General features: G+C 41.7%; 1 protein-coding gene across 1 annotated transcript in view; it reads right to left on the reverse strand.

The window, feature by feature from the left end:
• FNDC3B (fibronectin type III domain containing 3B) overlaps window positions 1-27,255 on the reverse strand; it is a 210,756-nt gene that overhangs the window by 94,186 nt on the left and 89,315 nt on the right. The window contains exons 4-6 of the mRNA XM_082319581.1: window positions 11,401-11,477; window positions 3,473-3,716; window positions 706-999 (exon numbers count right to left, since the gene is read on the reverse strand). Of these exons, the coding sequence (XP_082175707.1) occupies window positions 706-999; window positions 3,473-3,716; window positions 11,401-11,477 (615 nt within the window). The remainder of the gene's footprint in view (window positions 1-705; window positions 1,000-3,472; window positions 3,717-11,400; window positions 11,478-27,255) is intronic.

Below are 27,255 nucleotides of genomic sequence, written 5' to 3' on the forward strand. Positions count from 1 at the left end.
TGAGTTAAATTTAGGTGGAACTGGCTATGTGCCGAATGGCTTGTGATGAGAATCGATTGGATGAATGACCTAACGTTTTATTGTAAAGTTCCAATTTTTTAAATAATAAGCCTCTGAAAATGCTGAAGAACTTTATTTCAAAAGTAGCCAGATTTATTTGACCACTAATTCCAATGGCTAAGATTAAGCAATTTCATCTCAAATTTCTTCTGTTTCAACTAATTGTGCTTCCATTGAACTTTCACAAAAACAAACTTGTTTTTTCAGCAATCGTCTCTAAACTTTCTAATAAGTTTATTACATTTACCTAGGAGATGCAAAGTAGTGATACCTAGTAGTCAGGTTTTGGTTATAGCTCAATTGTCCGTGAGGATTTTTGTGAAGTGCCAAGATGCCTGTATGAAAAGCAAAACAAAACCAAGAACTTGCCCATAAAATGCATTTCTGTTTCCAACAGATAAAAAGAGAACGACGCTGCATCTACCAGGGAGCAGTCGTGAAAGATGGGGAGGCAACCAGCTCCTCTTACAAAACAAATATAGTATAGCAAGCTCAACATTTATATTTAAGTTCACACTGTATTAACACTGTCTTTATGTGTGGGTGGTAGTGTTTTTTGGCATAGTTACTAGATCCATATACAGGCGGTCATAAGCCGGAAAGGTGCAATAAAAAGGAATTAAAAATAAATAAAACTGTCTTTACCATGTGGGTCTTGTTCATTTGACTTTGGGCTGCTTCTCGCTCTGCGCTCCGGTTTCTTTACTGCTGGAGCCCCTCCGCCGCCGCCGCCTCCGCTGCTCGCTCCATTGTGGCTCTTTGCATAACCATTATATACAGTTGTGCAGCTGCCTATATGGCTTTTGTAGATGGACGAAGGAGGACTATTCAGACGGTTTTGGCGATCAATCTGCCTGTCTTTGAGCTTTTTGTGCTGTGGTTTGCTGTACTGATCTTCCCTGGTAATATAGCTGGACATCCCATATAGTGGTATGATTTCTGAAATGGAAGAATTCACCCATGTTAACACAGAACAACAAAATCACCAAATTTTTTCAGAAAACCAAATTCCTGACCATCTCTAAATGAAATTATGCCAGATTTTCCTAGAAATGGGTTTTACAACAAACCAAGGGTTTTTTTCTTTAAAAAAGCTTTTCTGCAGGACTGATCAATTCTTTGTATTACATTAAGTGTGCTCATTTGCTGTTTGAGATTTTATAACTCTTTGGATGAGCACATATAAACAAGTAAAATACGGCAATTAGGGCAACAGGTTTTGCCCTCCTTTTCAGTCTTTGTGTTTCAGGGACACAGATTTCAAAGAAAAATCCAGGGAGACTGATATTTAGGAAAAAGCCTTCATAAGTTCACAGCAATTTAGCAGTTTCTTCCCCAGGGCCTGACTGGACAGAATAAGCCGAGATGCCCTGGTTTGAAGCTGCCATCACTGATTACATACAATTTAATTTCCCAGGATAAATAGACTTTACAATCGTGACAACTGCGCCTGCCTCAGGAGAGAAGTGTGGCGTGAAGTGGAAGCTTTGGGTAAGTAAAACTGTCTAGAAAAAGCTGGAGAAATATCATAAATATCATATGTACACTTGAGATACACATCAATAAATACAATCCCCCCTTCCCGCCTCCAGGAATGACGACCTCTAACCTAAGGCAGGTCAGCTTGCAGGAATCAGAGTATTTTCTGCTTTTCTCTATGGTTCAATCCCCCTTTTCGTGCCCCACTTTGAGTCAGAAGCTTGAACAAATTCATGCCCCAAACAACAGTTTTGCCTTTGTTAGCAAAACAATTGATACTCAATATTCTTCGTATTTTTTCTACATCCATTCAGAAGTTATCATACAAACTTCTGAAGCAAACAAGCACCCTATCCAGCCGTCAGAAGCCTTGTTTTTAAGTTGAGATTGCTGTGTATACTGTATTACAATTTTCCAAGTTGTCTCAACTAGTCAGATTTTCTTTCTTTGCTATTTCAGTGCATCTTGGCCTTCATCTATCCTTATCTAGCTACATGATCATATTTATATTCTCGCAGCAACTGCCTCAAACCAGCATGTTACAAATAAATGCTATTTTTTATAAGTCATTGTACAGCAAATAGGAAATGGTGGATTAATGCTCATCGGTACAATATTCACCACTTCAATTATTTTAGTGTTACAGGTATAGGTCATTCCAGTAAAGCAACCAAGGTTTTTTTTTGTTTTTTAAATTTTAATTTTAAGTTGAATCGGCTTCTTGGTATCTCCAGGCTACAGAAGTATTCAACATCTACTTAACTAGCAGCCCTATGTTCACTTTGCACACTACCATGTTTGCACGCAAGGCTTTGCCAAGCAATCTGACAAACTGTCCTCTTCCCTTTTCAGGAGAGAAGTCCCTTCCCTGTGTATCTGGCCGGCCTCACCGTCCTGCTGATTTCTTGAGCTTCCCGTTTCCTTATCCCCCAGTATAATGAAGTTAAATGTCAGCTGGAAGGGTCCATTCCTCACTAAAAAGTGAGGTCTGTTGGTCAACAGGCACTTCAAGAGAACATCCATAGATACCTCCCTCTCCTTCTGCCCCTTCCTTCCCACTCCAGCAGAACCTCACTTCTGGAGATGTGGCTTAAACGTATTCTTCAGAAAGGGTCTTAACTCCAGGTAGTTCAGCGGTAATGTAAAACCACGAATCCCGAACTGATTTCCATGGCAAACATCTCAAGTAGCTTTGCCGATTACTTTTTTGGTTAACGCCCTCTTTCAGATTACACAAAGACTTATCTCCAGGGTGGCACAGACACAACAGTGCGTAATTCAGACAGAAATATGCCCCTTTCACTCTTTTTCTCGCAATTATTTACTCATGGCCTGATTAGGGTTGCCATGCTACCCTGTGGTATCGGACAATGCTTTTCAGTGACTTACTGCACAGTCTCAGCCAGAATAACAAACAGAAAATGCCTATTATTTCTTGGAAAACCATGGCTGGGGGGCAGAAGGCACATTACAGCCAAGAGGAAGCGGTATTCGGCTTTTCCCACTGGAAATGACTGCGGCGAGCCATGCTCGGATCCAGCCCTCCGTATCCATCCTCATTCCCAAGCCACGACTGACACATTTTGTCTCTTGGTTTTCTGTACAATGCTGCATCGTGATGCAGCAAGAGCAATCGGCGTGACTCATGTCCCTAGTTTGGAGCACGGGATGAGACATTTTTTCCCCACTGTATTTATAAATTAAGTTAAAATTGGTCTTGTTTCTGCAACCTAGTGTTGCGACACAGGATTGTCCTGCATTGCTGCACTCCGGATGGCTACACCTCCTGGCATTTTCCTGCTCCGGACGTTAAAGAAGGAGGCTCCATCCATGTGGGCAAAGCCACTCCAATTAATTTCCACTCTCGGTTTCACTAGTCCTTAAAACTTGCTGAACACAGGTGTGAAATGCCAGTACCTTCCTTCCAGCTCACCTTGTTCTCCATATATTGTTGGGGGAAGATGATGCTGTGGGAAAAACTGTGGTGGCATGTCCCCAGGTCCAGTGACAGGAGGATAAAAAGCTGTATGAGAGTTGTGAATAAAATGGGGATGGTGCGTCAGGTATGGAGGTAAGTGATGGGTTGGAGAGATGGCCGAAGGATAGCTAGGAGGGTAACACTCGGGAGACTGGGGGGTAACCACCACCCTCCGAACGCCGGTGTTGTCTTCTATCACCTGGAAGGGAAGGCAGGGAAAGAAGCATGTTATGCAGTGTCTGAACCAAACATATTTTTAAACCAGCACTGTTTATGGTTTGTTCTTCCGTCAGCAAATGATTGGTCCTTAGGTTTATTCATGAACACATTTCTAAAATTAATATCAGCAGAAGTAATCGTAGTGGTGATGTGGCTTTTCCTGGAGACTCAGATAGCCACACTAATCACCGGGAGACTTAGACTGCTGCTCCCGATAACTATGTGGGTAAGAGACAAAATAAATAACCTGTATTTAGGGAGTAAAACAATTGAAAAAGGAGCACAAAGCACCAAAATAAGAGTACTCATTGGAACCAACCTTACATTCTGCCCATAAAATTTTTACCACTGATTCTGACAGTGCTCCAAGCGAGGACAGAGTTAGTAACGCTGGGAAATTAGCTGGCACTGCTACTGCGGAGCGCACGGAGAGAGGTACCCTGCAGGAACCCCTGGTGCTGACACACCTTTTCACAAGAATTGCTCTGCTCACAACAGGTATCTGTTCACGACAAATCATAGGGCAGAAGGTTTTTTCCTGCTGCAGAGCTGGTCTATACGTCTGTGCAAATCAGCTCTGGAACACGCGCAACTTGGCCCCAAATGCCACAGTCAAAGCATGTAAAAACAGATGTAGGAAGGTGGAAATGTGCTTAGGCTGAAAAAAGTTTTTCAGCTTATAATTTTTCCAGAGCTATATTTCTGGAGAACAGTCAACCAGCCAAATTTCAGTCCAGACTTAGGAGCCAAGCTTTTCTTGAAGCTTATTCAAAAAACTTCTGCCATTTCTGGAAGTTAAAAATACAACCACCTAAGAGCAATTACTATCCCTTTGATTCTGTACGTTGATGTGCATAAGGTAGAAAAGCATGAAGGAAGCATAATTTGGTTTCATACAACAAACAGGCTGTTAAAAACCTCATTTTTTCTAAACTGACCGACGACACGCAGATGGAATAATCTATGTGATGAATGTGTTGTATGAGATAAGTGAATGTGCGTCAAGGGCACCTGCCGTAAGACGCTGCCAGTCTCAGCTGACTGCCACCAACGTCAGCTGGAGTTATCTACCCCCCATAGCAGCATCAGCAGAGGAGACCCTGCTACGGATCCCCACGCTCCAGCCACTCTCGTCACATCACAGTGTCTTAGCCTAAACCGCAAAGAAAAATGTGTTTATGCTGATATACCCTGAAGCGAAGCAACGGCATGGGCACGCGGTTGTTTCTGCTGACTCCGCTGCAGTGACAAGCCCTGTCTAAGAGGCGATGCCCACGGCCACGAGTGGTAACGCTCCCGCAAACACGAGTCCGTGCCTGAGGCATCAGCTGAGAAAGTTATCACAGGGTAAAATTTAACCCGTATTAGCTGACCCAGTTCTTTCCCTAGGCTATGTGCCTCCTAAGGTTATGTGAATTTACACCTGTTAGCTACGGGCTGAGACCACAGATACGAACAATTTCTGTGGGTTGGCTGGCCTCCTACAGAAGAAAATTTTCTGTAGAAAGTTAATTCACTCACTTGTAATTGATGTTTTACATTAAAAAAAAAAACGTTGCTTGCTATGCTGAGTAACCAGAATAGGAATTGTTTAGCTTAACATACTTGATCCTAACCTCTAAATTTACAACCTCAGCTAGCAATTTGTCATCTGCTAGCTTTACTTTTCAAAGACTTTACAAAGTCCTCAAAAGACGGCTGAACCCCAGAGATTTGGACTATCACATTGGTGCAACTGCTGCATTTTCAGCCCTCCCATTTCTGCTACTGGTTCTACTCAGCCTCCACAGCACCTCTTATCCTGGGAGCTGGTCTGAAACCTGCACTCCAAAACCCAGAGAAGAGGAAAATCCTTTTCCATTTAGCACATATTTGATAAACAGAACTACTTATTTAGGACCGTGTACAGAAATGTTGGACTTAACTCTTAGACTTGGATCATGCTCTAATTTGAGATAGGAAGTTCCTACATCTTGATGTGAGAAGTTTTCATCATGGCTTTAACTAGGCCAAGCCTCAAAGACAACTTCAGTCTTCCAGGTGGGTATAAGCGCTTATCTGGCGATCTAGACCAGACTACACGTGTATTTTGTGCCCCAGTGAAAGGTGACTATGTTGAAGAACAGATTTAGACAGAAAGCTTGTACTCTGTAGCAGCATGCAATGTAAACCTGTATTTAAAAGTATTAGCATTTCTCTTCCTGAACTATCTTCTAGCGAGCTGGGAGGAAAGATCAGAGTTCCTTCAAAGACCTTTTTGATGAAATTATCCTGCTAGATGAAACTACAAAATACCAGCAGTAGTGAGAGAAAAGCCAGAGATCAGGGGATGAGTCAGCCTTCCAAATGACTTTTGTCAAAAAGCTAAGAGATTAATATTAATATATTTTATTTCTTTCCTCCCAGGCCACGAATGCTGACAGCATTCTTGTTACTTCGCGTGCACGTGTTCCAAATGAACACAGAAACACAGGGGACCTTGCAAAAAAATACTTTATTTCCCTATCCTACAGGGCATTTTCTCCCTAAAGTAGGAATTATAGATTTATATGCAAATTCCTGAAGCTGCACATAAAATCTTTAAATATGATATTCTGTCCTTAACAGGTCATAAAATCGGTAATCCAATGTATTATATCTTATACGCATTAGGTAGCTATAAAAACACCACAGGTTAAGACTGTAACTATATCTTGATTTGTAAAACTTGCAGTGGGTAGATTATAGCAGTGCCATTCTGGGAGACGACACTCTTGCAGTTCACCAGAGGAAATTAGTTTTGATCCATTAAAGTAAATCACATAACTTAGCAGAGAGGTTAAACTTTGCTATTTAAAGAAGAAATCCGCAATTCTTTGTATCTGCTTAAAACCCTTTGTCACAAAGATCATAAATTCATCAGGAAACACTCTGTCTGCTAAAGTGTCTCTACTTCAGTGCCCAGAAGCAATGAAACCCTAATCCCTGTTGAGGTCTCTTGATGCAACTGGAATATTAAAACTAATTGCTATTACTAATTTTAGCAGTTTATATTTACAGAAAATAAGTATCTCGGGTCATTTGGCACCTAGAGCTAAACTTTCATTATTTTGTGTTTTCCAGTTACTAGGTAAATTGTCTTTTGCTGTTGTTTTTTGTGCTTGCTGGTGTAACTGGCATGCTGCCTCAATAACAATATTATTATAGCATAGTTCTGTGTGGTTTTTTCCATATTTTAGGGAGCTTAATTGCTGAGTGAGGTAGATAGATGATCTTTCAGGAGAATCCGGGTGAACATTACTCATACACAATAAAATTGCCTCCCTCATCAGTTGCCACATTTTGAGAATACCATTTTAAATGGTGTTTTGCATTAAAGATATCGCTGTAGCAATGCAAAGTCAATCTAACTAGAGATAATTCACATATTCAAGGTACATCACTACTCCATGTTCTCTTATTTTTCTCCCCTGAAATTGAATACTACACCCCCAGGAAAAAGACAGTCATCTTAATTTTGCACAGGTAAACTGTACCTATATTCGTGAGTTCCAGTTAAAGGAATACAATCACTCTCATTCTGTAACACACACGTTTACTGAACGGGTATAGCATGGTAATATGGAATTAATTTCCATTTGCTTTCAAAAAAATATTCTTGTTTCACTTAAACTTAGCGTGCTAGATTCAGCAAGGACATCTGGAGCATGGCCACTGGGTGGACCAGACCAATACTTCAAGAATTTCATAAACTGATTTGAAACTTCATTCATAAATCAATCTGTACCAGAAAACAGTACAGAATGAGCTCATCCACAAGGAACTTGGATGTCAACATTTTATTTATTCACCTAATTTATTAAGGATGCCAATCCAAGCTCGTGCCAGCCCTGGCAAGTTTGCATCGCTATCCTTGCCATCCATCACGTACAAACACGAGTATTAAATCTGTACCTTGAACCTGGAAAATAGAGAGATGAACATCTATAATGCTGGCAAGAATGCTGGGGTATTTTAAATCTAGAATGATACAGATCTTCAGGACCAATGCTCATGAACTTAAAAGGAAAGCTCCACGTGAGCGTGAGATCTGCACAACCTTCCGTGTGTTCAGAGCGTTGGGGGGGATCATCCTGTGAAAGGACGACTCGATTGATCGCAGTCTACAAAACACACAGAGAAGCTCTGTCAGCAGTAAACCATACAAAAACAAAGAGTCTGTGGCTAAAAGCTTATGCTAGCCAAACGTGGTTTTGGAGAACACCTCTCTTAGGGTAGAGGATGTACCCAAGACCAAAATCCTGATTCCCAAGGATGTGATGGATTTTCTACCACTTCAAATGTCATTTAAAGACTTTCCTCTTTCTAGAAGTTTGGCTCTCGTTCTGTCAAATGCCATGTGGTTGATGCAGGAATCCTGAACTGCAGGACCATGGCTTGAGCTGCATAGTTCAGCCTACATGACCTCAACATTACCTCCTGACAAAAGGTGTCTTATCAGCTCTATGCATACTTCATGCTCCCACCAGTAAATTAGTCCTTTAGCCTTAAAATATCTGTGGCAGAGACCACATATTAACAACTCTGTAAATAAAATCAAAAGTGGAGTTTCATGCCAAGTTTTCATGTCCTACTACACATGAGTAATTCCTCAAACTCCAGTGGAATTGCTCCAGATTTATTTCGGAGAGAGCAGTCCTCAGCCAACAGCCCTAAGCAAACAAGTTCACGATCGTGCTTTTTGATATTTCCATTGTTCTAGCTCTCCTCATGAGAGCACCCCAAATCCTCCTTCCCTCCTCCCAAGCACACACTGTGAAAAGCAGTAACAAACAACGCCCCATGAGGATGTCCCCAAATTTAATAGCTTGGCATCCAAATCACGATCTTTAATCTTCAGATTACGCTGACACCAGGGAGCCAGGGTGCCCTGGGAGCCAGGAGGCGGCACTGGGCCACAGACCCCAAGGGCATGTAGCCTCTGGTGGCCATCCCAGGGGAGGGCACGGTCCCAGCGGCAGGGAAGCAACTCCGTCCACAGCTCAGAACTGGAACGGGCATTAACAGCTTGTGCCCAGCTCCTGACCAGTCGTAGGAGCTGCTCCCTTCTCCTCCTTCAACATCCAACAGTTGAAACCAAAACTGCTGACTTTGCAAGCATTTAATACAAATTTCTCTACCGTGCCACCTTCCACAACTACCTTTCACAGTAGCAATATTGTCCACCAACAGCACAGCAAGGAACCTTTTTTTCTCTTTTATATCTAACTAACCCTTAGCCAACTAAGAACTCTGGAAACATGAACTCTGATCTCATAGTTCAGATCTGCCAGAGACGCACAGAGATTTGCCCGCTGAAAAGCAAATGCAAAATAACCGGTGGTATTGAACCAGTCTTTGAAAGTAAAACCATAGCATGAAAGATCTGAACCGGTGGTGTGTATTTGTCTTCTATTATTTCCCTGGATTTTTTCCCACCCTGGCTAAGCCTAATCCTTGGGCACACCTCCTTAACATCAACGAACCCAGCTTCTAGTCACGACTACTAACACGGTCCTTGAAATCTAGCAACAGCATCTAACTGTTCTTCCACTGCTCCCAGTGGAGCTGGTCTTGCAGGGCACGCAACCTCCTGCCAGTTTTTTGCTGATCATTTTCACAATACCGAAGAGGTAATGAAGCACCATTTTAATCCACGGTTGCAATCACTAGATAACTAATGTAATGTTTAAAGCTAATACTCACAACAGGCTTGCCACAACCAAATGGAAAGAAGATTTCATGCTTTTTTTTTTAATAGGCACCGTTACTTCTCCACAGGGGTATCTGCTCCCTGCCTGATTCTTAGATGTACACTTTGGGGTCAAATCAAGCAAAAAAATCAATACATTTCGATTCATATCTCAGAGTGCATTAATTTTCTTTATAGCCTTTCCCTTGCCATTCTAAATTTGAGCTCTGTTCTCCTCGTTTATCATAAAATAGAGTTTTTAACTACGAGGCAATAGAAAAAAGAGCAAATAAGGCAGTGACATTTATTACACTAAGAACTAATTTGATTACTGCACACTTTCAACTACTATTTCATTTGAAGCAGTCTGAAAGGCAAGAGGCTCGCTTGTCACACAGCAGAACACACGTTCTGCTGCCGAAAAGCGCTGAATACAGAGTATTCCCCTAAAACTTTACAACATATTTCCAGCTCCTTGGAAAAAATTTCTTCAGAAGAGGGTTGGGTTTTTGTTTGGCTTTTTTTGTTTGTTTGTTTGGGTTTTGTTAAGTAATTACTTAAAGGCTTCTTTAGTGGAATTATTATGGTGCCCCACAAAAAGCATGAAAGAGGAATTGGGTTCAGAGAGAGATACAACTGGAAGATTTCATGACTCTGGTTTGGAAAGCATTTCAAGTATACCCAACCATTTATCTTAGTACAGGGGCTGAGAGATATAAATATTTTAATAATAAGAAGGTGTTAAAAGTTATTTCAAAGGAAGAGTAAATCTTTAAAAAATTCCTCTGTATGATATGGGCCAGTTTATTAAATTAGGTGAGTGCACGAGGAGTGCAAATGCTGCCTCGCCGGCTACCCCAACCACCCGCCTCGGGATGCCCGAGGAGCAGGAGGACGCTGGACCACCCTGCCGTCCTGCCCTCTCTCCTAGCCGGGCTAACAACGTCCCCCGTACTTAAGGCATGTTTTCACTCTGTTCAGAAGTTAAAATACCACAGAACGATTGCAGTATTTTGTGGGATTTAAGTATGACGCCATCCACAAGTTTTCAGAATTACACAACCTCACATGTTTCCTGGGGAGGGGAAGGAATTCCAGGACATCATCCATTTTCTGCTTAACACGATGTCAAAATATGTGTATCAAAAGTTCTTATGCCATTCATCAAGGATATTTGAAATACTTTGTATACTCTTAATGAAGCTTTCAGTCCAGTCCAGGTCTCAATGGAAGTGGTGAAATTATTGGATTTATTGTATTGTTCACAGCTATTCTGCCTTACATCAACCTTTATTTTTTTCCTTTTTTCTTCCTTACTTCAGAAAGAGTCTACGCTTTGCAGAAGATGGAAGGAACACAAACAGTCTGGTAATCTGAAGTGGTTATTTACACAGAAGAGCAGTAGCTGTTCAAGCGTTCCAAAACCTAACAGCTTTGCGAAAAGCTTTTTCCATTTTTTTCCATAAATAGATAATTAAATCACATTTATTCTCGAAAACAAACCAAAACCCCCAGTTCCTGATATGCTGCAGGATTTCTGCTGGGAAGATACCGAAGATCAACAGCATATTTCATACCTCCAGGGGCTCCTTCTCTCACTGCCACTGGTCTCCTACCCACTCTGACTGTCACACTAGAACTTAAGGCATCGCCTAACAACACGGACTCTTCTTCCTCTCACAAAGGGAGAAGTTGCACATATAGGATTATATATATATAATAGCTTTTGCTAGTGTTAAAAAAACCACCTGGTATTATACATACCAGTGTGTGAAGGTACACGTGCCTGCTCACTTGTGCAAACGTGTGAGTACTACTAGGAAAGAGGAGAAGTATGAAAATGCGTATTACTATTTTCATTAATATTTCTAAATTAAACTTCAACCAAGTAGACTTCTCTATGTGGATCAACGCTATTGCTTTTATATACATTTTAATTCTTCAAGGAGCATACCTGTGAGATATAACCGGGAGGCACATGAATAGGAGGAATGGATCCATTGGGTGACATCATGGGAACCTCTGCTGGTCCTAATAGAGAGAGAGAAATAAGATATTAGTTTTTTCAGTGAAAAAAAATTGCACAATTGCTCAGAAAAGGCTAAAAATAGCTTTATTTTTGAAGCCTGCAATAACAAAATGAGCAGCTCCACTAATTCCTGGTGTATGGAAAATGCCTTGTGCCATCATTCTGAGAATAAGATCATTGTTCAATGACTTTACCATATATTCCGTTGAAATAATATTTTCATCATAAACCGGCTAAAACATAGACTTTATATTACCCACTGATCAACTTCTACAGCATTAAGCAGTAACACAATATGTCCTTTAGCAGCCCACAATTCCTATATTGAAATCTGGTTAAGTTATTCTTGTCAGAGGCATGGGAGCAGAGAACAAAGCAGAAACTGTGCAGCCTGGAATTAGGCAGCTCCTAAGGAAAGCGTCCAATTGTAGCAAAAAAAATCACATATGTGAAAAACTATCTATCTGTTTAAGAATGCACAAAGACCAAATTCATTATCTCAGCTATTCAGACTAACCTTGGAATGTGGTTATACAAGCAAGAAGCTTATGGTTTCCACTCCGAAATCCAGCCCTGAACATGCAAGTTCCCTTTTGAGGCACTGAGTACAAGTATAACAAAGCAAGTGCCATAACCATTCGACTTTTGCAAACAGAGCCTCCCAGCTAAAAGAAAGCGTCCAGATGAAATGGAAATAGTTCGCTCAATTGCTCATTGATTCAGCCATTAAAATTGGGAACATCACACAGAGCTGTCAATAAAATGAACCCCACAAACATCAGACAGATGTTTGCAATCAGAGTTCACTACTTTGAAAAAGAAAAATTCATTTCATTACTTCCTTATTACATATTAAAATGTTCACACTAACCTGTTAGCTAGCCCATTTGCCATGGGCTAAGAAAATAGTTATGGTCAAACTCTTGAGAAGAGCTCAGCGAGAACTCTGCTCCCTGCTATTGCAAACTGAATTTTAGCTTTGACTAACAATACCAAAGACGACTTCCTAACCTTCTCTGATGGAGAAGCCATCTAACATCTCCAAACCATATCACATTCTAGGTAAGCAAGCTAAACACTAAAACATATGAAGGACTTCAGGCAGGTGGGATGCAATGGCCTTTGAAGTGACTGCTCCTAAAGTTTAGACAACTCTAATGAAATCCCCAGCAACAAAGTGAGCCACGGTCTGTTGTCTCGTATCAGCAAAACCAGTCCACATTAAATTATCAAAAAGGCCTTTCCTATCCATCTACGTTTTTATACTCCTCAGGCTGCTTATCGCACAATAAGTAGGACTTCCCAACCTCTCAAAATCCAAATTACACACAGGAATCCATCCGAGTTATTTATACCTCCTCTGATCTTGGTTCCTTTTCTCTATCCAGTTATTTATAGTCTAATCAGCGCATACAGTTTTTACTAGTCACATCTAGATTTGAAATATGGTAATTTATCATCAAGTGTATTAAGCACACGGAAACTCCGAAGTTTTAATTAAAAGAAGTCATTTTAGGTATGTGGTTCTGCTGCTATTCATACTTCCCTATATTTAACTATGTAGGGAACTTTACCTATACTACAGCCCCAGTAAGGAAAAAAAAAAAAGAGCCGTTATTACTTCTTATTCACAGAATCATAGAACCGTTTAGGTCAGAAAAGCCCTTTAAGATCATCGAGTCCAACCGTTAACCCAGCACTGCCAAGGCCACCACTAAACCACGTCCCTAAGCACCACATCTCCCCGGCTTTTAAATCCCCCCAGGGATGGGGACTCCATCACTTCCCTGGGCAGCCTGGGCCAGGGCCTGACAGCCCTTTCCATGAAGAAGTTTTTCCTATAGAAAATTCAGCTCATATGGGTGTTGTCCCCCCCTGTGTGTCCCCCCCCCCCCCCCCCCCCCATTCTATAGCCTTTCAACATTATTTGTCCCCCAGAGAGTCAACAATTTTAGTGTGAATGGAAAAAAATTCAGCATGAGCAGTAAGGAATTATTGGGGGGGGAGTTGCCATCTAAATGGCTCTATTCAAACCCATCAAAAATATAAAGTGACAATTGGTTCAGAAGGAACTTTACAGAAATATTATTTGAGTAAATGTGTTTTCCCTATCAAAAAAATCTCTGCAAATTTCTTTTGAGGAATATGGGTTTTTATTTCTCTCCGAATCTACTTTGGTCTATAACACTGCCAAGCTGTACTCCACAGTAAGTTGGACAGTGTATCTATACGTAGTGGCCAGTACCAGTAAACACACAATGACACTTTGTTGGGGGATTCAACCCACGCAGGATTATCAAGTGCTGTTCAGTTCTTCACGATAGAACATGCCTGAGATTAGGTAAAATGAATAGCTAACATTGTTATGCGACTCATTCCTTGTCCATGATTTCTCAAACCTGAAAAACTGCAAGAAAAAAAAGTCATTATAAAAATCAAAAATCCTGAGTTCACCTTTTAAGTAGACAGTAATTTAAATGTTACACATAAACATTGCTTAACAGAATAAAGCTTTAACATTTAACCTGTTTCAGCCCCTCACCAAAATGCTATCTACTTATAGTTGTATTGGCCCTAGCCAGGCTTTCTCAAAAATAGGTACTCTGACTTGGAAATAAATTTAAAAATGGAACAGTTTTGGAGTTTCTACATACAGACGAGATAGTCTCTATACAACAAATGAGAAACGCTTCGCTCAGCGTGCCTCCAATCCGTCCTACTAAACCTTCTGCCAATTGCTCATATGGAGCAGCGATCTACTTGCAGGAAGAAATCAAACTCCCACACCGATACTGTTGACTGTAACACTTCCATTCCAATAAAAAAAAAAAAAAATTGTGTTTTATCATCAAAACGTGCACTGTGCAAGATGATTCTTAACCTTGCATATGACCCGCAAACTGTTAAAGTCATTTGGATAACGGGTTTTAAAAGAATGACAGCCTAGTGATTTGCAGCTAGATTTTGTTTCCAGCGCTTTGATTTCAAGGCTAGCCAAATGACTTTAGCATACATTATTTCATCTCTCTCGTCAACGGTATCAAAACAACTTCAAGTGGTAGCGAGTAAGAGAGAGACCCCCATCCTCACAGCACAATGAGTCCCAGCAATTATTAAAGACTCTTCTTGCAGTGAAACCATTCCCCAATTAACACTGAAACAAAAACATACCTTTTGTGGTTTGGGGTTTTTTTGTGTGTGTATTTTTGGTTATGTCAAATATTTTTGAGCTGTTAAAAAGCAGACATTTTCAGAAGGATGCTCCTCAGTTGCTCGTATCCACAGGATGGATATAAGTAATGTGTCCTCTAGGGAATTAGAACTCTGCAAGTTTTAATTGAAGCTCGTGGTTCAATACAAAATTTAATTTAAATGAGAAAAAAGTCAGTCCATTCTAACACGGATGCTGTACACTGAAATGAGCTCGCTTTAATACTTTTTGAACCTGTTAAAAAACCAAGGCTGTCTCCTGAGTTCATAATGAAACTGAGCCAGAAGAGCTTTGGCCACCTCTGCTGACAAAGCAAGAGGCCAAATTCCACCCCGAGCTCCGACACCGTAAATACAGAGCACCTCCATCAGCTTCTGGATGCGCCCCAAAACGCCGGGGCTGGCTCCATCCAAAATGCAGGTGCAAGGAAACGATTCCCCCTCCTCTGAAGAAAAGGGGAAAAGCAGAGGAGCCGCCAGGCTGAAGGCACCGAAGTCCATCGGCCAGGCAGGTGACAGACCACACCTGTCCCTAGCTGCGAGAGCACAGTTTTCTTATTTCTGACACGTGTTAATAATTAAGGCACAGTAAAAGAAGCAACTCAGTCTCATATTGTGGCAGAGCTAATTAATAGCTTGACATCCCGATAAGAGCCTGTCCTCCTCTTCCAAGCCACAGGCTCCCTCTTTTGTGCTGCTCTGTCACTCCTCTGACGGCATGGAAGCTAATTATTTTAACCATTTCAGATGACCAAAAAGGGTCTGCAAATCTATTGCCTGTTTGAAAAACACCTGCACACGTAGTCTAACAGAAATGACAACAATTATTCCAGTCCTCCTTCTATCACGGTGTATTTATTGTGTGAAGCTGCAGTTCAAAGCAAGTCTCCCTCCCACCTCTGTCTCCCACTTCCCTGCCAAGAGGATGCTTCTGTCACGGAGAGATTGTCAGTTCTGCTGGCCGTTTGTATTCCTTCAGGAATAATGTCACAAGCTACTTGAGAAACTTCTGTCCCAAGGTTTTCAAGGCTAATTATAGCCTTGGTTGCAAGCCATGACACTTTCAAAATTCTTGTATAAACCCAGTTTTGGAATAAGTATGCTTTTTTCTTGCTCCTGAGTGACCTTTTATGCATGCATTAAAGATCGCTTTAGTTTAATTAGGTTTTTTTCCCTATTTTTCCTAAATGCCAAAATCTGGCATTTAAGTTCCTCCAGCTATAGCAACGCATCTTTCCTATTTCTTTCTTTCCACATAGCATTATAGGGCAAAGAACTAATTTTACTACACTATTTTCCTTTCCTTAGTGCTTACAGAGCATTGCTTTTCTCTCTTTATTACTAAATTACGTCCACTGCACAATATTTTTCACATTCAGCTCCAGCACATGGGCATATGTTTTACTGACCGTTTCACGTTGCTTATTACTAACAGCAAACCCTACCCGGCTTCGTTATAAAGTTCCTATTCTGAGACCAGTGACTGAAAACTCTCTGAACCAGGAATTTCTCAGCCCCGTTTCCAGCAAACACCCAACCTCCCATTTCACACTGCAATACCTGTATCAGCAGAGAAACAATATGAAATTTAGTGATTTGGGCACTTTTACTTTGAAATTTAAGAATCCTGTACATTTTCATAAGAAGAACCTACTGTACTAGCTAAGTAGAAAATTAAATCCAGCCAGGTAAATGCATTATATTTTATAAAGCTTAACAGTTATAAGTAATCCATGAAAAAGTATTATGCCTCCCTCTGATTCACAACAAAAGTGGTATCACATCTTTCACATAGGGCGCTTCTCAGGAAGTAAATCTAGGGAGCAAGAGGTGTGACCGAACGAAAAGGAAAGATAATTAAAGGGTAAATTGGCCTGCTTTGCTAAAACAAATGACCCAGGGCTTGCTGACCTTGGCCGGCACCCAAGGTTTTGCATTTTCACATGGATGAGCAGCTGTTCCGGAACAATTTCCTCAATGAAATAAGCACAAACAGGCTCCCTGTCGCCGTCAGGCACACGTGTCCTCTCCCTCCACTCGGTTATCCCCAAAGCAGCTCACAGGCCAAGCAAGGTGACGACAAGGCAAACAAAACCAAAGCCTGGATCCTTCCATTCATCTTCCCTCCGTTGCAGCAGAGGTGTGGCGAGCATTTTTGCTCGCCTTTCAGCCAGCCTCACGCTGCTTGTTAGCACGAGCTGACACGAGGGCGTCAGACCACTTTATAAAAACCTTTAAGGTAGGATGTAAAGAGCTTTCACGTATAAACATCACCACAATTTTGAGGTGCAATCTCTCCTAGACAAGAGCTAATTCCGATGCTAACCTAACTCTGCTCACACACGGTAAGAGGCAGAGGAAGGGTCAACCTAAATTATAGGGCACAGGGTCTTAAATTTGCTGCTGATCAAGGTCCGAATACTTTGTCTTTAGATGAGTATAAATTTGTAGATTAAAGCAACTCCACATTAGAGAGAAAAGAAGGAGCGGCTTATTACAGTATTAAGTGCTTGAGGGGGTAAAAATGACAGCTTTAAAAAATACCTTTGGAGAGGTCTGAAATGTCAGAAAAAATCCCACCTACTCTGCATTCAACCTGCCACAGGCGGGGTCATGAAAGGTGCAAAAATAACGGTACCAATACAGCTCATCAAGACACAGCGTTAACGAAAGCATCCAGCACTTGGCCATCCCCGTGGCACCAGCTCATGCCTGAAGAAGGCAACATATAGAGAGTTTTATACTGCTTATCCATACATACTTGTCAATTTTTTTAAGACAACCTGATCTACACATCAGGATGTGAATAAAAGGATGCCTACCACACATCCATTCACGTTGTCTGGCGCCTCAACTGTTTATTTTCTATTCAGATCATGGTTTAGCAGTATGAAGTGATTCCTTCACCTGGTAAGAGCAATACAAAAACATGACCAAAACCCTCAAGTTTAATAGAAATGGTTCCATGGATTTCAAATGATCTTGGATCCGGCACCAAATGACTACTTCAATGCAAATGAAACATCCGAAAAGGTATCGGCCTGAAGTCTGCACCTCCACGGTTCAGCCATTGAACACAGCTACCTCAAGCTGTGCATACAAACACGGGGTTTGAAAGTGGAGATTGAAGCACTTTTGATGCAGGTAAAATGTGCCGCTTAAATTCTTTTGCAACTTCTATGACCGCTTTCTGTGTTTTCAGTATCCTTTCTAAATCCTGCGACTACAGTAGGAGAGGTTACAAATTCTAACAGTCCTTTATCCACTCCCCCAGATTATCAAGTTAATTTGCCATAAATATAATTAAAAATAAAATGTAAAAATAAACAAAGTTATAAAAAATACATTGGTGTCTCGGAGTTTCCATGCATTATCATTACTAACATTAAACTGCAAATCATGTCTATTTGATCTACATGTTCAGTACTTGGATCTCGCAGCCACAGGCCCGACAACAATATCCAGTCTGGAGTCTGGCTTTGACTGATGTTTTCAACATGTGCAGACAAACTCCCTCAACCAAACATCAAATCAAAATACTCAGAAATCTGTGCCAAACACATCAAGCTGACAGCTCCTGGAGCATTTTCTGGCTTATTTACATGACAGCACCTTTGCTGTTTACACTGAAGACCCTTGAAAACGGTTTACTTTACCTGTGTTTGCTACTTGACCTGCTACGCATAGCGGGAGGCTCAAGTACATTCAATCTGGAGTTAAACAACAGCACTATATGCTTGAACGTAAAGAACCAAGAATTCCAACCCAGCAGCACGCCCCTTTGCAATGTGTGTCTCCCAGATGTTGTATTCTGGTTTGAGGCATTTTCTAGAAATAATAGAGTAACCCATAAAAGCAGGACATGAACTGAAATACAGCAGTTGCACCGAACGTGCCCTGTCCAAAGCTATTGCAGTACTACAAGCTGTTACACAGAAGTACTATTGCCTCCGAGTTTGAAGAGGAAGCTAGGTTAAACGTTTATTTTTATCCCCTCCAGAACTATGAATTAATAAATTTTCAAACATCAAACGTGTGACGTTTCAAACACAAAGTGCACTGCATTTAAAGATACTTATCCTGAGAGCGTAAAGAATTGTCCCCTCCTCACCTGCAAGACCTCCCATGCCATCCTGCACCTCGGATTTTGGCTTCATCACACTTTGCTAACTGAACAAGCGGAGGAGAGTCCAGACGAGGTCAAGAGGCTGCTTTAACACATCGTCCCCTTGTGCATCAGCAGCCTCTCCTCTCCTCCTGCCGCGGGGCTGGAAGGGGAGCAGGAATCCCCCAGGGACGAGGACCCGGTCCGGCAGCGCAGGGCCATCCCACGCCAGGGACAGAGCCCCAGCAACCACCATCTGCAGCAGCGATGGCGAAGCTGGCACGTTACAAGAAACTTTGACAACCTAAAGCCCACTGAAGTATTTAGGAAAGGTCAGACAAGTATACTTGTTCAGCCACAGAGAATGCAGATGGGCGAGATGGATTCTTCAGGTCTCTTGCTGTTCTACATTGCCAGGTGGGTTTTGCTTCTTTTTTAAATTAAACCCATATATTATTCTAGAGTTTCAATTTACGGGCAACATTTTGGAGTGGAACATTTTGTTGTTGTTTTGAATAGAAATGGAGCATTTTGCTGCCCTAATCGGAACAAACAAGCTGGATTCTTTTGCTAAAATAAACCTTTTCTGATGGTTGGCTCATCAGCCGCTACTGCAAAAACACTTGCAAAGAGTATGTTGCAATACTTCAAGCATTGAAAATAAGCATACTCCCATGGCAATTCACCAGATGGGCTACAGATTGTAAATCATAGATGTCTAGACTAAAACACAAGAGACAAACATCTGTCTAAAATCAGTTGACTTGAATGGCAAATACTGTTAAATAAATTAGAACTACGTTGGAAACAAAGAGAACAACCAACTACGTTGAAAACATCTGAAATTAATCCATTAGCACACAAGCCACAACACAATAACCTGAAACCGGAGAGACGTTCGTTTCGTGAGGAACACTAGCCCAAGATGACATCCTGACATCTGAAGCAGGAGCACAAAAGCCTTTCTATGACCCGGCACCACGTTACCCCGCAAGGACTCACGAATCCATCCCCAGAACATCTGGCTGGAGGGGGGTTGTTATTCTCCTCGCTTCACAAGTGAAACTGTGGGACGAAGAAATGAAATGCATGCCTGATGCAGGGTCACACAGGAAGCTTGTGGGAACGCAACTGGACACAAACCCAGAACAGGGTTTAGGTCATAAGACAACACTTAAGCCTGAATAAATCTTCAGGCTATTAAAGACCGGTAGGTTATCATATTTTTTTCAAAAAATAGTGTTTTTTCTATATGTCTTCCTCATATCTACTAACTTTTTTTTCTTTTGTATAACCCTTTGTTTTATGACAGAAATATGCCAGAAAGCCCGTGGATGAACAGAGAGAACGGCACTGCCAAGAAAGGTGAGACAGAAGAGACGTTGCGCAGAAAGCCGCAGCCTGTCCTTCGCAGGAGGCTCCGAGCGAGAGGAGGAGACCAGAAAGCTGAACTCAGAAATGGGAGAAACTCATCAACTAACTACTGCCGACACACGCAAACGATGGGAGATCTCTGTCAGCATCAGGCTTCATTTTAGAATCAAAAAATCTCACGTATCAAGTTTTGACACTGCTGAAGCTTTGAACAGCGACAGAAGGATTAGCATCCTCCGGCTCTGGAACCGAGCTCCCCACCAGACCTACATAACCGCTGCACTGACTCCTAGGGGAAACAGAGGTCATCAAATGAGAGTTGTTTGGGTTCTGCACCCGTTATGAACGGCATTATCACCTACATACGATACGACACTAATTGTCTGGTATCAATAGAGGTTATTTATTTGTAGAGTGACAAACAACAAGCCAGAAGAACATCATAAGGATGGAAGTTCAACTATGGTCATTATTTTGCCTTTGCAATTTTGAGACAGCTTTTCAACACATTTTAATGATGTAAATGCTTTTGGGGGAGCGTGTGTGCATGTGTTAGCTTTCTGGCACGTTTATAAAACGGCATTCACTTGCAAAAAGTTTTGTTCTCTGCAACAGGTTTATACAAATGCTAAATAATCGGCTTTGAGCACAACTTCCATTAAGGGTAACGATAATTATACAACACCAGTTTTCTGCAATAGCAAAAAGAAAATGCTCCAATTATTCATAACATAATTATTGCATTCCCATGGCAACACCGACAGGACTGTACAATCAGCCACAGACCCAAAGCCTAGCCAACAATAAAGTTACACAGTACGTTCTCTTCCGCCTGCCCCAAACGAGGCAGCAATTAGGGGATGGCTATTCTTTACCTGTCCACCCACAGCGAGAAGTATCATCCAGCCAGCGAAAACTAAAGCAAACTTGCAATCTCACCGCCCGCCTGGCGCTGATGCAGTGCCACCAGGCACCGTGACAGGGGCTGGCGAGATTTGTTCATGACATGTTTGGATCCTGGACTTCAGTGAATCATCGCAAGTTCTCTGTTTGAATGTGGTCATCGAAAACATAGCAATTAATATCCACCTGCCACAAATCAGCACTCTTTATCACGTGGGGGCGGGGAGGGAAGGAGAATCAATGCCACCGTTGGTACTCAGGTACCTGCTGGATGATTTTGTGGGGCTGTGGTAAACTGCCATCTCCCCGGGGTAGAAGCACATTTTATATACATAAAATATATACATATTTTTTAATATTTTTTTCCCATTCAGTAAAGCTTAAAAGCAAATTTCAAGATCTTCAATTTCTTCTGTCTCTCTGTTGGGAGTTCTATTACAATATTGCACTTACACCACAGTAACTTGGAAAAAAATGCAAGCTAAAATTCCAAGTGTGACGATCAGTGCAGTGCTCAGAGACGCCCTCAGTGAGCCCAGGGTCTCCCAGCTGAGCTTTGCTCACACCACAGGGAGAACCATCTCCTCCTCCCTTCACAGCGGTTCAGTAATCCCGAAGCAGCTCGTTAAGAATTAAAAAATAAAAAGCTGCATCTTAAATGGATTGCCTCAACCAGAATATTGTTCTTCTGGGTCAGCAAGTGTGGCATACAAATAAAATATTTCCCTGAAACAGCTCTGCCCTCCCTGGGGAGAATCAGCCCTACCTGAGCCTCTCCTGACTGATGCTGCCCAGTTTCTTCTTCAGCATCTCCAGTGACCAAAGCTCCACCAAGTCCCCAGCTAGTGTCTTCCACTGACTACCTGCCTTTGCGTTGGAAATGTGTCCAACTTGAATTTCTTTCCTTTAAAATTTTTGTTTGTCATTCTCCACCCACAAGAGTGGATGGAAGAACCTTCCATTATTTTCTTTCCAACAACCTTTTATGAAAGTCCCCACCTGTCCCCCTTCGCTTTGCCAGTTCTCCCTTGAGCCTGCCCTTCCATAGACCAAACAAAACCCATTTTTCAAGCTTTTTTCATAGGTCACGTCTACAGACCCTTGATTCCCTTTCCTGCTGTGCTCTCCACCTCTCGCAGTCAGGCCAAGCCAAAAGGAAGGTGCCCAAATCCCACCGCAAAGCCCAGCAGAACCACCTGAATCCCAGTGAGGCACAAAAAGTTGCTTACGTTGACTTTGGTTCCTCCTCACCTCTTCTACTCCAGCAGACTCTTTCTGTAGCTCTCTTAACTACACCGTGGCTGTTCCAGAGAAGGCACTAACTTGCTTTTTCACAGCCTGCTTTCATTTATGAACACTAAAGGTGAGGAGGAAGGCTGTGACTCACCGGGTTATGTCTGAAGGGCCTCATCATCCTCCCCTCGTTTTCACTTCATTTCTCGTATTTCTAAGCTGAGCCACTGCAAGGAGCACATTAGTTGAGTTGTGTTTTAAAACATGCCTCTAGGCTAATGGCAGCATTACAGCCTTCAAAAAATAAACTAGACATTCTTATTTTCCTGCATCCCCAGATAAACAACCCTAATCATATAGCATGACATAGCGGGGAGAATTAGACTTTTCCCCTTCCATACAAATTAACTGCTGATGAGAAACAAATATTGCATAATTAAGTAAATTCTTCTAATTATTAAAATAACACTTCTAATTAAAAAAAAACAAAAACAAACCAAACCAAAACAAAAACCAGATCTAGGACAGTTTCTCCATAGCACACCTAAAGTATTCTGAATTTTCAAATGCAATCAAGGGAGTTTCTTGTTGGCTATAGCAACTCTGAAATTAATTTACTACCCAAAACATTCACCGTGTAGTTTGATGGCGATTAAAAAACCCCTGTCCTCCAGGGAGTAAGCACTCCAACCGGCCATCACTCTTCAGGTATTTATTGCTGAGGAGTTTATAGGGGAACAACATACAGCTTACTATAATGCAGAGGTTATTATATCGTTTTCAAACAGATGAGCAAAAAGTTATCCTTTGAGTGGTTCCCAGGTCCGCCCCAGCAAAGGACGGGCAGCCCTGCCTTGCAGGAGATCCGGCTGGCGCGGCTCCCTCCGCTCGGGAGGCTTCATGGGTGCAGTTGCCTTGGCAGAATCCCATGGAGGGGCTCTTCCCAGGCTAAGGAGGTTCCCAGAGGGATTACCCCGGCACAACGGAGCCCGCCATGACAACTCCACCCGCGGGCTCTGGAATTTGCAGAAAGCGAGTGGGATGCGGGGAGAAGGGATTTAGCCACTTTGCGACTATTCAAGGAATGCTCTTGATTTCCTCTTAACAACCTTAGGCTGAAAAACTACCTACTGAATTATTTACATTTCTTGGTACTTCAACTCTATTGTTGGCATCTAACATCTCAGTTAGTGAAAAAGTAAAAGTGAAGAGTCCAAATTCGGTATTATAGCATTTTTCCTTACAAGGCAGTGAGAGGGAGGGGAAGTGCTGCTATGAATATATATAGTCTGTTATTTAATTAAAAAAAAAAAATACAATTTTCAAAAGGTAAAATTCTGAGTCACAACTTTGGTCCCTGTGGCTGCAGGAGCGCATGTGCTAACCAGGGCAAGGACTGTGTGTGCCCAGGCAGAAACGGGGAGCACAGTAGCCTTGACTTAATCTGATTCATTAAAACACAAAGCTCACCCACCTTGTTTCTTTTAAATTACTTTTGATCATTAAAAAATAAGTAAAGAAAGAAAATCACTCTTCCTAGCATTTCTGTACCTAAATAATTACCAAACGTACATGTTCTAAGGTAGAAACCATCATTTCTGTTCAAAATCTAAGACTGAATGGTATTTCTGTGCCCCAAAAACCGCATGCAGATACAACTGTGCAACTTGTGTGCTGCACCCACAACAAAAGGGCTTATCTATCAAAAGGAGCAAGAAACCCACAGGTGTATTCTGCCTTTTCTTTCTCCTCACTTCCACCCGAGCCGTCCCGGGAGAGCTCCTCCAGCTTAGTGAAAGGATAAAAGGTGGACAAGTTAAGACAAAATGCATCTGCCCGTCAGATCTATACAGCATATACTGTCCTAACACCCTGCCTTGGAGAGGCTGCAGTCGCCCAGCCTCCAGCTCAGCCCCTGGGACTCGCGCCCCGTGGTCAGGCCGACGCTGCCTTGGGCAGAGCCCGCAGCACGGGGTGCTCCTCCACCCAAACCCCCTCCCCATCCCTTCAGCTGCTCCAAACCAAATTGCTTACAAGGTCAAGCAATGAACGGCATCTTTTTTAATTTCTAAACCATTTCAGTGATCAGGCAAATCAGGCATCACTGTCGACAACAGCAGTGGCGATGAAGGGACAGGAATACCTGGGGTCAGTATCGCTGCACATCCAACAGCATTTATCTAACAGGGAGGAAAACAACTCACTGGGTCATATGAGTTTGTGCATTAGCCCTCCCAGCACACAATTAAAAAAAAATAATGAAAACAATTTGTTCTGGTGACTCAGTATCTCCACTGCTTGAAGAAAGCCCTGCTTCTGTAACACTGCATCACTCTGGCTTCAGATCTATTCTCATGGGTCTCAGGCTCGTGACTCAACCGTTTTCCTCTGTATTTGCTCATGCAGTTACCCATCAATAAATTACTGAAATGTGCATGCATCACAGGGTCTGGCTAAAAAGCAAATAATCTAGAGAAATTAATAACACTGGAGAATATAAAAAAACCCCTAACATTGTTATTTTCCTTGGAAGTCTAGAAAAATTACAATTCATCAACCTTCCTGGTTAAAGACTGCATTGTTTACCACAAGCTTTTCTAACGGTCAGATTGCAACGATGTTCAGCAACTGCTTTGGAAATATCAGAAAAAAGCATCCTGGAGAAACACTCCTCATGCACTAGCTACATTATTTGATCAGAGTTTTTAACAGGTTAACTTCATTATGTTAAACTCAGAGCAGTTTTACTCAACTTCAACTTCACTTCTAAGATTGCTGCTTTTATTTCAGACCCAGAAAGGGGTTTCTGCCCCAGAAAGACCAGGCATTCAGAAAAAAATACTTCATGCCACAGACATGGCTTTCTTGAATAAACTTCTTGTCTTTATTTGCAGCATCCCTGAAGACCTAATGCACTGATTTTTTCCAAAGCAAAGTAGTCAAGTTTTGACCATGAGCTCCTCACCTCCTTTCCTCCTGCTGAAAAACCAGGCAGGCACTGAAGTGTCTGTTGCGTACTCTCTGTATCACACTCCTGGACTCCGAATTTCATGTCCAGGTTACCCCAGCCTTGGAAGGCAAGTTGGCCTTTGTAGGCAACACCACCACCTGCCGTTATTTTTAGCCAGAGAAACAGAACATGCGATGTTACATATTCCATGTTGAACCCCAGAGATGAGCTAGCGGAACAGCCTAGCACAACAGAATTACAGTTACCCAATTTATTTGTCAGGAGAAAGCTTAGCATCAAAAAATGACATCTTGCACGTAGTGGCATTCAAGAACCTCTGAACTCTGCCATACGTTACCTTGCAAGCTATAATACCCCTTTTATAGAGAAACTACCAGATACTGCCACATCAACAGCAAGAGAAAGAATCAGGAAAAGAAATAAATTGTAGTGATGCTCAGCTCGCCAACCTTTAAACCACTTTCCCTCAATACCTAAGATTCAATAAATCATATAACAACCCAGAGCCACAGCAAAACAAAACAACTTAAAGAATTCTCCGAAAAATGCGGTTTGTCACTCTGCATTTTGCCCTGCGTCTGAGTTACATTAAATCAATATAGTTTTCATTAGGGACATTATCTTTTCTAAAAACTTTACTGTATCAGCGTAATAGAAATATTGTTCCACACCGTATGTTTTAAGGATTTACCTCCTTTCTCTGTCTCATTTCTGTATGTGTGTGCAGACATACATGTACTTGTATGCACTTATGCTGGCATATGTGAGATAAAATAAATAATTCTGAAAAATTAAGAACAGTGACGTTTTAACCCATAAATTTGTGATCATGAAAGATTTTCATCTATTCTGTATGATGGTACACTAGCCACACCCAAGTGAAGTTCTGAAGGATGTAAAATGCCCTACAATGATACATATAGAAAAATAATGTTCGCAGGGATTGGATGCACAGTGAAATTTTCACATTTCTAACATTCATCCAAAACAAAGGATATTGCTTTGAAAAATCAGTAAGCAGCAACTTTCAAGCGAGTTGAAAGTGTTCCAACAAAGGTTGGAAACACAAATTTGCCTGAATCAAAATATTTCACGTGTAAACTCTGATGACACTGATGAAAACTAGGCTGCCTTTCAAGTCACACTTGCTACCCACCATGCCAGCTCTCCCACTGGCTACCAGGAATTTAAAAGACTTGACAAGCTAAAGACACTTTCCAGGATCCTCTTGCACCTACTACAGCAAACGTGTGGCCAACCGATAGGAGCCAGCTGCCTTCTGGGTTAGTCTGGGCCGTACTGCCCCCGGCTATGAGTCCTCTGAAAAAAATATATTATGTTCTCAAATGCCAAAAGGGGAAAGCCACGACTTCGTGCAATATGTGATATTACCATCTTTGTAGCTGGCGCTACTGCTGTGCAAGGCAGAAGCCACAGCTGGAGTCCACAAGTCTGATTCTGTATTAGCTGCTGGTACAAGATATATGGGGATAATTCACAAACCTGCAGGCTCAGGTTTCAAGCTTAGCCCATTTTTCCTACAAAGGCCAGGTTCAAATGAGATTTTGGTGGGATGTGGTCATAACTAAACATTTCCTTATAAGCTACTCTGCTTTAAAATCGGGCTTTCTCATTATCAAGATATATATGATAACAGAGAAGGGATTGTCTGGTAAAAAATTGCTACCGCAATTTAACTCTTCCCATTTTAAGAGAAACAGAAGTTTCTTAACATCATGCACTTATGGATATTTTATAACCCAATATACTATACTGAATGCATTAACCAGGGCCATTTACAGGTATTTTATAGAACTGTGTGCCATATCAGGATATTTTATCAGCATCTTATAGTACAGTAAGCTACGCAAACCTCAGACAGTGAATTAACTTCCCCATGCAATTACAATATATTGCGGAGAGCTTATAAACATTCAGACGTGGTTAATTTTTTCTTTTAAGTCTTCTCCCTATAAATGATTGA

The sequence above is a fragment of the Platalea leucorodia genome (genome assembly GCF_965183815.1).
Source record: "Platalea leucorodia genome assembly, chromosome: 8".
NCBI lineage: Eukaryota > Metazoa > Chordata > Aves > Pelecaniformes > Threskiornithidae > Platalea > Platalea leucorodia.